Source organism: Pongo pygmaeus, chromosome 3 (assembly GCF_028885625.2).
Source record: "Pongo pygmaeus isolate AG05252 chromosome 3, NHGRI_mPonPyg2-v2.0_pri, whole genome shotgun sequence".
Lineage (NCBI taxonomy): Eukaryota > Metazoa > Chordata > Mammalia > Primates > Hominidae > Pongo > Pongo pygmaeus.
The window spans coordinates 182,808,567-182,824,308 of NC_072376.2; the positions used below are offsets into that span (position 1 = coordinate 182,808,567).

General features: G+C 36.4%; 1 protein-coding gene across 17 annotated transcripts in view; it reads right to left on the bottom strand.

Moving 5' to 3' along the window:
• The window catches only part of NEK1 (NIMA related kinase 1), a 216,646-nt gene extending 201,826 nt beyond the window's left edge, over positions 1–14,820 (bottom strand). For 5 of the 17 annotated variants that reach the window (XM_054485175.2, XM_063664284.1, XM_063664287.1 and 2 more), the window contains exons 1-4: positions 14,205–14,814; positions 4,644–4,808; positions 4,139–4,235; positions 1,224–1,321 (exon numbers count right to left, since the gene is read on the bottom strand). In XM_054485175.2, the coding sequence (XP_054341150.1) occupies positions 1,224–1,321; positions 4,139–4,235; positions 4,644–4,760 (312 nt within the window). In that variant the 5' untranslated portion in view covers positions 4,761–4,808; positions 14,205–14,814. Of the gene's footprint in view, positions 1–1,223; positions 1,322–4,138; positions 4,236–4,643; positions 4,809–14,204 lie in introns of those variants that run through there. The other 12 variants (XM_063664285.1, XM_054485169.2, XM_054485168.2 and 9 more) reach the window with 5 other exon arrangements.
• Between the last annotated feature and the right edge of the window lie 922 nt (positions 14,821–15,742).

Genomic DNA, 15,742 nt, shown 5'->3' on the forward strand with positions numbered 1-15,742 from the left:
GCAGTGAGTCGAGATTGTGCCACTCCACTCCAGCCTGGGTGACAGAGTAAGACTCCGTCTCAAAAAAAAAATAAAAATAAAAATAAATAAATAATAATAATATCCCATTTCTGAATGTGTGTGTCTTAATGTATATATGTACATGTGTTAAGTATGGAAAAGAAAGTCTGGAAGAATACACCAAATTAAAAGCAGTGGTAATCTCAGGAACAAAAGGGTAGAGAAAGAAGACTTTCCATTTCTGTATACTTCAATACTTTTATAATTTAAGTGAGTGAAAAGAAAATGTTATAAACTTTAGAATTAGAGGTGGGTTCAAACACTGACTATGTGATTTGGGGCAAGTACTTAAACTCTCTTGGATTCCTTATAAATTGAAAAAACTTATCCAAATTAGAAGAGATAACAAATACAACACTCCTAGCACAGTGCTCCCTCTACTCTCCTGTGTAAAAGCAGGCAATTAAAATTAAGAACTGGTGATAATGAGAAATGTGATAGGAATGTAGAGAAGGAAAATATCACAGATTAAAGTAGTTATGGAAAATTTAAAGAAGGTGGGACTTGAACTGAGCTTAAAAAAAAGGTAGAGTATTAACAACAAAGTTTGGGGAAAAGGCTTACCAAAATAAATGAAATAATCAGAGTAAATACACAGGAAGGAGAATGAGATGTACAAACATGTGGCCCAGTGCCTAACACAAAGCACATGCTCAATAAATATCTGTTAAAGTAAATGAAAAGAGGTACAGATTAGGGAATAGAAAAAAATAAGGTTGCTTAGGTAGGAACGGTCATATTTTAGAGATCCTGGAAATCAAAAGAGAGATTAGATTTAATGCAGTTGTCGATGCAAGGCTTCTAGAACTGGAGTTACCTGGCAAAACCACATTTTAGGAATATATAGTCTGGCAGTAGTAAGCCAGATTGACAGGATATAGACTAATTAGTCAGTTATAATGAATAATTAATGCATATACATAGACGTATGATACATATAACATACATCACAGAGATAACAATATATCATTACAGACTGTAAATGAGATGGGCAACTGAACAAAGGTGACAGCTAATTAGAGGGAAATATGAGTAAAATACTGGTATACCAAACTTCCCTAGTAATTTTGGTTAGCATTTGTAGTTAAAAACAAATACACACATAAATTTTGAACTACTTCTCAATAATACAGTAAGAATCAATTTCCTACATGCAAACTTACCTGATCCTCTTGAAACAAAACGCCTTTCTGAGCATTTATTCGCTTAAACAGATCCCCTCCCTCACAGTAATCCATTACTATGTAGAGAGAGCCATTTTCTACAAAATATAAACATTACAGTCCACTTTTAAAAACGTACATCAAAAGCATGGCTAAATTAAAAGTACTTAAAGGCTTACTAAAAAGCAGCTGCTGAACAAAAAACAGGAGCATACTCAAAAGAATTAGGGCACAAAGTAAAGGTATACTGGTCACAAAGATTGTATAATGACTTAGGTTAACAGAAAACTCCATCATTAATGATTTCTATTAAAAATACACCATTTTATTGAATAGTGCTGTTTACATTGACCTAAACATCTCTGAAATATAAACAAAATGCAGATATACTTGATTTCATTCAATAAATACAATTCCTTAAATGTCACATATATCACGTTTTTCCACCAATATATCACATCAGAGACGGGTTATCTTAGTTTTCCGACTGGCTATTAATTCTCTGCTTTGTTTTATCCACTTTAATCACTTACTTATTAAACAAATACAATAATAAGTGTTGTGATCAACTCTGAGGATTCAACAGTGTATAGAATATAATAGGACACAGTTTCCACCCTCTTGGAGCTTTCTTTAATTTTATGCACTTTTTAAAAAATTGCATATGATTTGTGAACAAACATGAAGATGGGCACTGCCCCATCCACCTTTATGTCTTGGTCCACAGAGAAAGGTACTTCTGTGCTTCTTCCTATGGATAGAAAGGACTACAAGAACACTTCTTTTTTTATTTAGGCTTTTTTTTTCTTTTAAGAAAAAGTGTCTCAATATTTTGCTCATGCTGACCTTGAGCTCCTGGGCTCAAGCGAACCTCTCGCCTCAACCTCCCCAATAGCTAGGACTACAAGCCCATGCTACTGTGTCCAGCTTAGAAGAACACTTTAATGATTCTTTCCATCCCTTACTTCTTAAGTAAGGAAGAGTGGCCAATATCACTTTTAACATTTTCTGAATCACTACATAGTACTGAGACTATCACAACTCAAAGAACAGTTTTCCTTGTTCTCACTTCTTTTACTCTCTGTGCTATGGCCTTATTTCCAGCAGCATTTTTTTTTTCTTTTGAGACAGGGTCCAGGTTAGAGTGCAATGGTACGATGATGGCTCACTGTAGCCTCGACCTCCCGGGCTCAAGCAAACCCCCCACCTTAGCTTCTAGAGTAGGTGGAACCACAGGCACGCACCACCACACCTGGCTGATTTTTTAAATTTTTGAAGAGATGGGGTCTACAAACACCCTATGTTTCCCAGGCTGGTCTCAAATTCCTGGGCTCAAGAGATCCTCCCACCTCAGCCTCCCGAAGTTGCTGAAATTACAATTGTGAGCCACCGCACCCAGCCTCTAGGAGTATTTATTTTTTATACTTTGTGGTGACATTCTTGTCACTCGTAGTGCACATATCTTCTTTTGATCTACTATTTGTAATGTGCCACTGGGATAAGAATCTATACAATAAAGCTAATTAAGAATCTGTATGACTTTTTATGATTGACCTGGAAAGATCATCCAAATATACATATGAGAAATTATAATGTGAAAAAAACTCCTGACAACTGTATAATTCACTATTTATAAAATATGTATATAGATGTTATAATGTATGTAGCACAAGAAACAAAAAGCAAAAAATTACATATACTATGCTATCATTTATGTTTGACATGAGCATGTATTCTTCTAAAACTAAGAGAAATAATAAAGCCTTATTTTTAAAATACGCTACCCCTTTTGAATCACACAGATGTTTCTATGTGAAGCAGTCAATATAAATCCAAAACATCTGCTGGAACATTTGCTCAAAACCTTTTAACTTGAAATATTAAAATTTTGTTAACAACAACAAAAAAAGAAACTAAAGGATAGATGCCAGCAGAAAGATAAAGGAAAATTCAAGGTCCTGAAAAGGAAGAGTTGGTTAATTTTGTACTCTTTCACATGAAATATAAATCTTCATTTCACTGCCAGCATAAAAAATACAGTACCTTGTGACATAATGTATTAATTGAATCACATTTTTATAAAAGTAGAAGAGACTTATAGTAGACACTGAGTTCATCTGGGAATGTAGTAACTTTAGCTCTAATTCAGACTCTGAAACTGGTATGTGATATGTCCCTGAGTCATTTCAATTATCTTCTACTTTCAATCTCGATTATCTGTTTTTTAGTTTACAGAAATTTATAATAATGAGAATATTTGGGTAGGACTTCAATAAACCACTTTGACCTGCCTTTAGAGAAGCTTTGCCTTATCTTAATACCTGCATTATTAAATATAATGCATATAGTTCCAAAACAGCATTATAGCTATAATACTTTAAGAAACTGAGAAAACTTTCAACATACCTCACTATTATAATAGTGAGGTACAGAGGAGCATACTGAGTGAGGATACTTTCTAAAGATCAGAACATTTTCTCAGTGGTAGTGGTGGCAGCACTTTACAGGAAGTTTAGTTTAAAAATATGTAAATTACTGTTCTTGCTCTGTCCAAATTCTTGTACTTACTGCATTGCTTCTTTTAAAGCAATCACTAATAACAGCCAGTATTGAATTATACAGGCACAGTTGGGAGGCTGAGGCATAAGAATCACTTGAACCTGGGAGGCAGAGGTTGGAGTAAGCTGAGATCATGCCCCTGCACTCCAGCCTGGGCCACTGGGCCAGACTGTCTCAACTAAAAAAAAAAAAAAAAAAAAAATGCAGGCACGATATCAGTATTGTCCTTGAATCAAGCTGATATTCATAGGCGTATGTTTCTAAGCAAAAATGATATATTTTTCCTAAGAATGCATTCACAAAAAGATTTATTAATGTCTTAGGATTTTTTAACTCTCTCGCATAATTTATCTGACCTTCAAATGATTCTCTATACTGGACAATATTTGGATGCTTCATATTTGCCAATACTGCAACTTCTCTCCTTGATTCTTCTCTTTCTTTACTGGACATCTTAAATGGGAGGAAAAAGAAAACAGTAAATGAAACCATTAATAAACAACCTAAAAGTCCATCAATAGGTGAGTGGTTAAAACATAATAGTATTAATACAGTTCAATCAACAAAATATAGCAAGAAGTTAAAAAGAATGAGTTGAATCTGTAAGTAGAAACATTTAAAGATGTCCAAACTAGATTAGGTTACAGAACGGCAAGTATATTTTTCTAAACACATAAACATAAGCACATATCATAGAAAAAATCTGAAAGAATATATAGGCTATTCTGATATTAGTGGGAATAAAGGAGTCTTTTGCTTTAGGTTATCGATTACCTTTTTTTTTTTTAAAGAAAATCTCTAACAATGAGCTCTACTGTAACTAAACTATTACTCATGAAACCAAACTAAAAATATACTTACTCTTGAGATGTTAATTTCCTTGATAACATACTGTCTGCCATCTTCTGTAGATTTAACAAGAATGGCTTTTCCAAATGAACCTTCTCCAATCTTCTGTAGTCTAACATACTTCTCCATGATTCTTTTTCTAAGGCATCCTTACAGATATGCTAGACATTCAAAAAACTAACAAAAAAGATAAATCATTTATAACATGAGATAAAACATTATAACATCATAACAATTTTAAGGTTTAATTCAAATTCTAATTCTTTGGTGATTTGCTAACATTTTAAAAAAGGATATTTAATATATTTACTAAAAGTTACACTTTATATACTTTACTAGTACAACCTAATCACATCTAAAAAGAGAAAAAAATGTGATATTTCTATTTTATAAGAATGCTCTGGAAAGCCAAATACTGCATATACTTAATGTATGGAGAGAAAGGCAAACTTACATGAATTAATTAGTAGCATTACTTTATTTTCTCCAAAAAGAATGAAAACCTAATAATACACTATTTCTTGAAGTTATTTAACTCATCCCCTCTTATTCAACATTCGTTTAAAATGTTTGCTAGTATAGAACAATTTTGGATAGTTTTTGTACACATATTTTAATGTGCTTATTGTAAGGATCTCCTTTGGATAAATTGTGAATTCAAAGAATATGCCCATGTTAAGTATGGCTTTCAAACATATAAGTGTCTTAACGGAAATGTCTATTAATATGAATTTAGCCAGTAGTGCCTGCTACTAGGTACCCTCATTAACACCAGTTATTATTTTTTGTATTTAGGGAGATGTTTACTGTAATGTCATTTATAATAACAAAACACTGGTTATTATTTATTAAAATCTTTGAGAAGCAATAAAGGGTAGTAGTTAAAGAACACTAAAACTTTAGAGTCAGAGAGCTTAAGTTCAAATCTTAGCTTTATCACTTATTTGTTATGTAAATTTAGGCAAGTTACTTATCTTTATGTGCTCAGTTTGGTCACACGTAAAATGTGAATAACCATAGTACATATTTACAGAACTGTTGGAAGAATTAATTAATGTAAGAATGTACTGAAAACAGTACTTGGCACATATGAGCGCTGTGTCACTATTTGTTGTTGTTACTCCTTACGTCTAATGGGGAAAATGGTGTTTCATTTTATTTTAATTTCTTTTGCTTACCAGTGAATTTGAAAAATTCTTCCACATTTATTGAACATTTCTTCTTTTTTTTTTTTTTTAAGACAGTCTCACTCTGTTGCCCAGGATGGAGTGCAGTCACGCGATCTCCACTCACTGCAATCTCCGCCTTCCAGGTTCCAGCAATTCTCCTGCCTCAGCCTCCCAAGTAGCTAGGATTACAGATGTATGCCACCACACACAGCTAATTTTTGTATTTTTAGTAGAGACAGGGTTTCGCCATGTTGGCCAGGCTGGTCTTGAATTCCTGACCTCAGGTGATCTGCCTGCCTTGGCCTCCCAAAGTGCTGGGATTAGAGGTGTGAGCCACCATGAGCAGCCACATTTATTGAACATTTCTATTTTTTCCTCTTTTGAACTATTCATCCATGTTCTTTAATCATTTTATACTGAGTTAGTCTTTAATTTGTAAAAACTCCTTATATAATGAAGTCCTTATCTGTCATAAATTATTTTCCCTTATATCCTATTTGCCTTTATTTAAGTATAAAAGATTATTTTGATATAAACAAATGTATTAATCTTTTCTTTATATTTCTGCATTTAGTATCACACTTAAACGCTTACCATACCAAAAAAATTGATTAAGGTCATTAGTATCTTTAGGAATAGTAATTTCAAAGGAGTGGTAGTTTCAGGAGAAGCCAGAATACAATAAGCTAGCTAGTGAAAGCTGAAAAAAGTGTGAGAAAGAGTCATAAGAGCAATAATGTGTACCACCTATTGGCAATGTCACCCTTATTGTAGACATACATGAATTTACTATGCTAATCTGAAACTAATACATATTTAATTCACCTAGCTTGCTCTTTTTTATTTCCATTCATAGCAGGCTTCCAACGTGTGATTCCTTTCCAGGAGAAAATAAGTTTGTAGCGAAACTCTTTGTAAATTTCTGTGGCAGTTTACCACACTTCTCATCATAAATTTAAAAATCCATGTTCTCATCTCATCCATCAATGCTAAATTTGTTTTTAACTTTATTTTGCCTCTAAAAATGATCCAATCTCCTTAAATGACAAACATCATATTCTGTGCCTGCAAGACCAGACCACAGGCCAGAACTCAGCCTGTGGTAGCACTGATGAGGTAAGTATGACTCATGAAATTTTGTGAGAAAGAGCCTTTCTCTACCTTAGAAAACAAGAATGCCTTTAGCAATTTTATGAGAAACAAGAAATAAACCATTATTATAGCATTTTAGCATCAGTGAGTTAAAGAAGAAAAGTTGTTCCAAATATATTTTCAAGCCCAAGTTGTGTTAACTGGCACAATATAATGGCTATCTGGGCACCAGCCACAATTTAATGATTTCTCCAGAACATGAATGTTTAATATATTACATTACTATGCTACTTAAAATAAAAAATCAAGATAAACTCATCTTAGTAATCTAAATTTCATAAATTAAATTAAATAATAGCCATATAATGAGATTTTTTCACAATCATCATTATTCTGTGACTTTTTGCCAAGAGACGGAAAACAAAATTTGTCAGTTTGGACATTCCTTAAAATTAAGTTGCCAATTCCTTTCTAGGGACCACACTAATAAGATAGAAGCTCCAAAAGTCCCTAGTGTTGCATTCTACTGCCAACAACATTACTGAACATTGTGCTTCTAACTGTATAAAGCAGACCTACTGATCCTGTTAGTAAAGAAAGATGACTCTAATTGCCATCAAATATGTCAAATGCAGACACTTTTCTGAACAACAAAAGACTTGTGGTAGATGACTTTCAGGAAAACAGACAAACTCTCCTTTTTTGTAATGTCAGTGTACTTTAAAGGAAGTAAAAGGAAAAACATGAAAAAATAGATTACTTTCAGCATCTTACAATATATTTAACTGAGCTACTTCCTAGTAGTGAGACTTCTCAACTGAATTATAATTCCATAGATTTTTTTCATACCAAATGAAATAGAAAACAATAACAAATTGTACTACAGGCTTCCACATACAAAATCATAACTTATAACTGAAGGAACATACGAATCCTGTTGACTTCAGTATTGTAATAAACTCAAATTAATGTTTGCCTTTTCTACCATTCAGTTTCCAACATCAAATGAAAATCACAACACCAACTTTATTCACTCTATAGTGTTCTTAAGGTCTCTAATAATTATATCAATTCAATCTCTGTAATACATATCTGATCCTGAAGATAAGCAACAAGGAAAAAATCAGAGACTTTTTTGATATTTGAGCTTTCCAAAGAGTTATGTCATCTAATAAAGCAATGAATTCAGAATCAAGAGACAAGACTAGCTACATAATCAAAAGCTAACCACCTGCCTTTTGTGGACTTCAGTTTCCTTATCTAGAAACATGAAAGATTTAAACCTAATGCCATTTTATAGACCTTACCAATTCGACTAGTCTATAACTCAAGGACAAGAAAATTAACAAGTCAGAAAATAGATAACGTCAACACTGTTTAGAATTGTACTCTTAGCCGCAAAGAGTAAGAGTGATGGGGAAAGCCATTCCATCAAAAAAGTAAAAGAAGTCATACTAATTTCTTTAGCCTAATTATTTAAAAAGTAAAAATAAATAAACTGTAATCTACAGTTCAGCATACTAGATTGACCCGTACATATTTACCTCTACTACTTCTCCAAACCTAACGAACATGACTTTAAAGGGATTACCAAAAAGGCAGAACAGAAGAGAAGGCAACAGCAATACAGTTCTGGAAGCTGGCAAACACAAAAGAACACGCAGCAACTGACTAAGGAGACTACAGAAAAGCTGTACCTTAAGCCAGCAGTGGGAAATAAGTCAGAAACAAGTCAATTCCCACCACAAACTAGCTCAATAATTGGAAGTACTGGGGCGTCTAAGAGTGAGGATATTAGGACTCAAACAGGATTAGTTAAGAGCTTGTGTAAGAAGCGTCAGACACGTAGTTTGCCTCCTCCACCTCTCCCAGTCAGATAAGTACTCCTCTCCCATCTTGAAAGAAGACCACAGGTATCTCTGGATTGGGTACACCAGGCATAACTAAGAATGGAAATCCCATCTATGATCTAGGAGATTAAGTCAAAGTCTACATAATAAATAGTGAGACTCTCTTTCAACCATGATGGTGTCCTTAGTATCAGATCACCCCCACCTTCCAAAACAATTTAAAACATGAATAAAACATACAAACAGCAATGCATTGAGCGGCTATAATCACCGAAAGGTGGAAACATACTAGTGGGTTCTACCTTCATCCCAGCCTTTTCCCTGAAGAGAGTTTCCAAACTGTGCTACAGTACAATGGAGCTCAAGTATAAAGCAGCAGTCTTGCTGAGGAGAGAAAGCGATCAGAGCTCAGGGCTACCAAAATCCTGGAGAAGAGGAAAAATAATAGAAGGAGTCCAAAAATCTACAGTAAGTTTTGCTCCTGTTATTCTGTTCCTAAGCTGTGCATACATGGAGGAGGACTGAAACAGTCTCATCCTAACAAAGCCTAAAAGCAACCATGGATAACATCAAAGTTATTCACTGATACTTCATCAGACTGCCAAAACAAAACTAACAATTTTTACAAGATACATGTTTCAGAGCCTCTAAGACTTTTCATTCACAATGTCTAGTATCCCATCAAAAAATAATGATGCACATTTATTAAAAAAAACAGATACAGACTCACAAATGACTCAAATATGAAGTTACCAATAGAGGACCTGAAAGTAACCATGATTAATTAATATGTCTAAGAAACTAAGATAAAAGATGGATAAAACAAATTTTTTTAAAAGATGGAGAATTTCAACAAAGAATTAAAAATTTTTTTAATTTTTAATTTTTTTTGAGGCGGAGTCTCACACTGTCGCCCAGGCTGGAGTGCTGTGGCGCGATCTCGCCTCACCGCAAGCTCCGCCTCCCAGGTTCACGCCCTTATCCTGCCTCAGCCTCCCAAGTAGCTGGGACTACAGGCACCTGCCACCATACCCGGCTAATTTTTTTGGATTTTTTTAGTAGAGATGGGGTTTCACCGTGTTAGCCAGGATGGTCCTGATCTCCTGAACCCGTGATCCGCCCACCTCGGCATCCCAAAGTGCTGGGATGACAGGCGTGAGCCACTGTGCCTGGCCTCAAAATTTATTTTTAAAAAGTGGACATTCTAAAACTAAAATATAAAATATTGAAATTAATAACTCAATCATGGATTTATGGCAGACAGAACACAGCAGAAGGTAGGATTAGTAATCTACAAAATGAACCAACAGAAAATATTCAACAAAAAAAACTGAGAGAAAAACATTAAAAAAAACAACAACACACACCGGGATTGGCGGCGGAGGGTGTGGAGGAGAAAGAAATATATAGGAAGACTCGCTATCATAAAGATTTTCATTCCTAATCTCTACAGTTGATGCTGTCCTAATAAAAACATAAGCTTTGGGGCTGGGGGTGATTAGACAGGCTGATTTTAAACTTAACACACACACATACATACACACACACACACACACACAAAAGAAGAACAGCCAGAGAAATACTGAAAAAGAAAGGCAATGAAGGAAAATTTGTTTGGCTTAATATCAAAACACATTACAAAGCTACAACAATTATGAAATAGGCAAATCACAGGAAGTCCAGAAATCAAAAAACTTTTAAAACTTGGTGAATAATCATGGTGACATTTCAAATCAGTAGGAAAAAAGATGAATTTTGAAATAAAAAGTTCAAAGCCAAGAGTGAGACAACCAGGTAGCCATGTGGGGGAAAAAAAAGTTAATTTGTTTCCCCATTTTACACCAATCTAAACTCTAGATGCTAAAACACTGAAATGTAAGAAATAAAAGCATAATAGTAATAAAATAAAACATGGGAGAATGACTTCTATCTTAGAGTGGGTAGCTTAAGCACAACACAAAATCAAAAAACCTTGAGGGATTAATATGACTAGACCAATATTTTAGCTATTACAACGATCTCATTTTTCTAACAAATAAAAAACTCGTACATATTTATAAGACCAAAAAACACAACAATCCAAAAGAAAAGTGGACAAAGGATATGAAGTTAAACGTTAACACCGAGAATGGATACAAATTATGTTAAAATGTGCCACGACACCCAATCTCCTGTAAAACGATATACAATTTTGGCCGGGCATGGTGGCTCACACTTGTAATCCCAGCACTTTGGGAGGCCGAGGCAGGTGGATCACCTGAGGTCAGGAGTTTGATGACAGGCTGGCCAACATGGTGAGACCACCGTCTCTACTAAGAATACAAAAAATTAGCTGGGCGTGGTGATGCAGGCCTGTAATCCCAGCTACTCGGGAGGCTGAGACAGGAGAATCGCTTGAACCTGGGAGGCAGAGGTTGCAGTGAGCTGAGATCACGCCACTGCACTCCAGCACTACACAGCGAGACTCCCTCTCAAAAAAAAAAAAAAAAGAAGAAGAAGAAGAAATACAATTTTAAAATACAAGGGGTAAGTTTTATGTTATGTATATTTAACCACAATTTTTTTAAAAAAGTACAAGAGACGGCATATTTCATCAATTATAATGACAAAATTCACAGTTGATTATTGTACTGTATTGTGGGAGAATAGCAGGAAACAATATGGTGGGACTATAAATTGGTACAAGTGCTAAGGAAAATAATTTGGCAATATCTACCAAAATTATAAGGGTACAGAAACTTTGATCTAGTGATTCAATTTCTAGGAATTTACCCTATAAATATTTCCAAATGTCGGAAAACAAAGTATCTACAAAGTTATCCTCTGCAGCACTGTTTCTAATAGAGCAAAATGTAACCATCCACATACAGTCGACATAGCAACTTTTATACTGATATAATTTCTCAATACACTGTTAGATTTTTAGGGATCAGAATAATAAATATGGCATACTATCATTTGTTTAGTAAAAGGAAATATATAAGTATATATTTATGCTTACTGTTACTCATATATGTGTATAAATACACATATGTATATATATACACACACACACACACACACACACACACACATGCACCCCTGGCTTGTATAAGTAATAACTATGGAGAGATACACAATAAACTAGTAATACTGCCTACAGAGAAGGCAACTGAGTAGTTGAGAAGATTTTTCGATCTTTTGTACCTTCTGAATTTTGAACCATACAAATGTATTATCTATTCAAAACAATAAATATTAAAAACAATAATATCTGATAGAAATAGTAAGAATACTGGCTAAATCAATTTCTCCAATTAAAATCCTTCAACAATCCCCCATCTCCAAACTCCTCACTTTTGATATTCAAAGTTTTTCTATGGCATCATGCTTCTTTTCAAGTATATGAACTATGCTCCAGAAAAAAGTACCTCAGCCTCTAGTCAAATAAGACAGCTTTCCTCACCTTTTACTAAGAATTTCTTTTTTTTTTTTTTTTTGAGACAGAGTCTTGCTCTGTTGCTTAGACTGGAATGCAATGGTGCCATCTCGGCCTCCGAGGTTCAAGTGATTCCCCTGCCTCAGCCTCCCAAGTAGCTGGGATTACAGAAGTGTGACCCCATACCCAGCTAATTTTTGTATTTTTAGTAGAGACTGTGTTTCGCCATATTGGCCGGGCTTGTCTCGAACTCCTGACCTCAAATGATCCACCTGCCTCGGCTTCCCAAAATGCTGGGAATACAGGTGTGAGCCACGGTGTCTGTCCAGAATTTCTTTTTTTCTTTGTTTTTTTTCTGAGACAAGCTTCACTCCGTCACCCAGGCTGGAGTACAGTGGCGCTATCTCGGCTCACTGCAACCCCTGCCTCCCCGGTTCAAGCAATTCTCCTGCCTTAGCCTCCCAAGTAGCCGGGATGACAGGCACGCGCCACCACGCCCAGCTAAGTTTTTGTATTTTTGGTAGCTATGGAGTTTGCCAGGTTGGCCAGGCTTGTCTCAAACTCCTGACCTCAAATGATCTGCCCACTGTGGCCTCCCAAAGTGCTGGGATTACAGGATGAGCCACCACACCCAGCCACTAAGAATTTCTTTAAAGCCACAAATAAGCAATTTTGGACATAATAAAATTTTGTGAGCCACATATAAAAAATTTTAGAGTATATGAATGGAAAAGCTCAACTTTGATCAGTCTGGAACACATACTTAGGTTAAGCATTAAGCTCTCATCAGGTGTTTCAGATATTCTATAGACAGGCTGTCTTGAAGGGAAACATTGGTAAAGGCATGGCAACAGGTCTCAATAAGTTTTTTGGAGCTGTCTGCAGCTGCAATCCATACATACAGTTCTCCCTAAGCAATAAATATCATCTTGAACAGTGGGAGGGGATCCATTTATCTTCTCAGGAAAAAAGTTCTTTATTTTCCTTTATTCGAAAAAGCAGAAAGCAAAAATGGAATTTCTATTAGACTTTTTTCAAAATATTTTTTCTTCTCTGTAAGTCTATTCAGACAATATTCAACAGATTTTGTAGTAGAAACTACCAACAGGTAAATAAAGAATTTACATTCGTGAAAAGGTGTCATGTTCATGACTTAAGACTGGAAGGCAGGAGACCAGACAGAGCAAAATTTACTTGGAATACAATGTCAATGTATTATTCACACGACCTCAAAAGAACTTCTGTGGTCAAGTTCGACAACCTTTATTAAATTCCTGACAGCGACTTTTACTGTGAAAAAAACCTGTTTTCCCACAAAATAGGCTCTTTACATTTCACCTAGAACAATGGCAATTTTAAGTGAAACAGATCTGTAGACCTCTAATACCAGACAAATCTAAACTAGAAACAAGGAGTTACTTCTCTCCAAATTTGGCTCCCCTCCATCAGCTCTACAATACTGCTGCATCATAAAAAAAGGTCATTAACTTAGATTGGATGCTACTTTTAATCCTTCATAAACATTTCTAATGAAACTTACCAAGGCAATAAAAAATATTTCTGCTTCCTAAAGCAGATCTTAAAGAACAAAAAATAGGCCTCCAAAAAAAGTTATGATACACTCTTAAAGTAGTAGAACTATTAATGCCGTACATATGGAAACTGTGTCAAATCACGGAAACGGAAATCTAAGATTATAGGGTAACCAGCTAACTACTACTCATATTCGCTTCCTAATTAAAATTTATCTGTAATTTAAGATTGGACACAACGTAACCAATGTAAATGCTTGCTTATCCATACTAAGATTCCTATTATTTTAATCCCATTACCGCTCTAGTTTTTAAAAATACCGTAATGTCCAAGATTCGCTTTGTAATACAGAGTGTCTTAGAGAATTAACATTTAAATGAGATTAAGGTATTTTCCCTGCAAACACTTAAGGTATCTGTGTAATCTCAATATAAGCAGGTCTACGCACATCTCATTTCCAGGATGATTTTTACCATTTTGCATGTCATTCCTTCCCCCAAGTGGAACTCACCTCAGTGACACAGGACGTTAGTAGGAATAACGGTGATGACTAATAAGCATCAGTCTAGGTGTGGCAGTCTTCCTACGGGGCTTAATAAAGCAGAGGTACCATCCCGCATTTTGAAAATGACATCCTGAAAGAGAAACCAAGTCTGTCTAACCAGCAGCAGCTCACAGTCCAGACTGAAAGGGGGCACTGAGACTCTCCACACCTGACACTCGTCTTCAGTTGACACCACGGGTTTGACTCCGTCCTGCCTCGGGCGACGCCCGTAAGACAGGTCGACACTACCCCGACGAAACAAACAAACTGGTTTCTGAGCCCCGTAGAAACGGCGGGGTGCAGCAGGGGGAGTGCCTCCGTTACCGCCTCTCCAACTTCACAGAGGTCGTTGCTAGTGGCCACGGCGGGGTGGGGACGGGCGGCGTTCGGGACTGGGAAGCTACTTGACTGCCACGTGGTCCTGCCTCGCAACAGCGGCTCTAGATTCCGAGTTATGGGGACAATAGCTCGAGACGCCAGGGTGGGGTAAGGACTCCGCAACCTACGGTCCCAAAACCCTGGAGCGAATGCAGACTAAGGGGGAGCGGCCGGCGCGTCACCGGCGCTGGCGTGTGACGTCAGCGCGCGGAAGGCGGCACGCAGCGGAGGCGGCTGGGAAGGAGCAGTGAGGCCGGGCTAGAGCCGTGGGGCCGGGCGGGGTGCTGTGCGAAGGGGCGGGCAGGGTGCTGTGCGAAGGAACGGGAGGGGCGGGCTCTGCAGGCGGGAAGACAGAAAGGAGACGGGAGAGATGGAAAGGATGGAGAGAGTGTAAAGCTGTTAAGAGTCATGCAGAGATGCGAGAGAGAACTCACTAGTTGAAACCAATTTGGAATATAAAGCATATAAAATTTTCCCACAGCTACTACACTGAGAAAGGGACTTTTTTATTTTACTTGAAAGCGCACTACTTAGGGATGCCACATTTTTAAGAGCAATTTTGCTTTAAAAAGCAAGCCTTTTCCTATTATATCTTGGATGATTGAAACAGAAGAATGTTTAAGTCTTGAGATATTTTTAAAAAGCTTTATGGGGTTTTCTACACCTTTATATCTAATGTATGTATAAGTTACTTGTCTGTATGTTGAAGGGTTTGGAAATGTATAGCAGTCTAAGTACCTTTTTTCACTGCAGGACTGGCGAAAGTAGGAAGAGATTCCCCTAAAACTATAATAAGGGATATCATCTGGTGTCATCCTGAGTGGCCCTACTCGGGGCAACTTTATTCCTACCAGAGACATTGAAAGATTTTGGCGGCTTTGCCAGACGATGGCGCTGCAAGTCACCCAACCTGAAAAGCTGGAGAGTTTGCCTTGTTTTATCTCCTCTTCAATCTCTATACAGCTACAAGACTTATTTTCCTCATTCTTTCTACTTCTAGTGTACACTCCTGTGGGCCCTCCTACCCCCAGTTAGTAGGAATTTTTGTGTCTGAATGCACAATTGTAGTTCTACCCACATCCTTTTGTACATCAAAGTGAAGTGAAATGTTGCCAATGACTAATCTA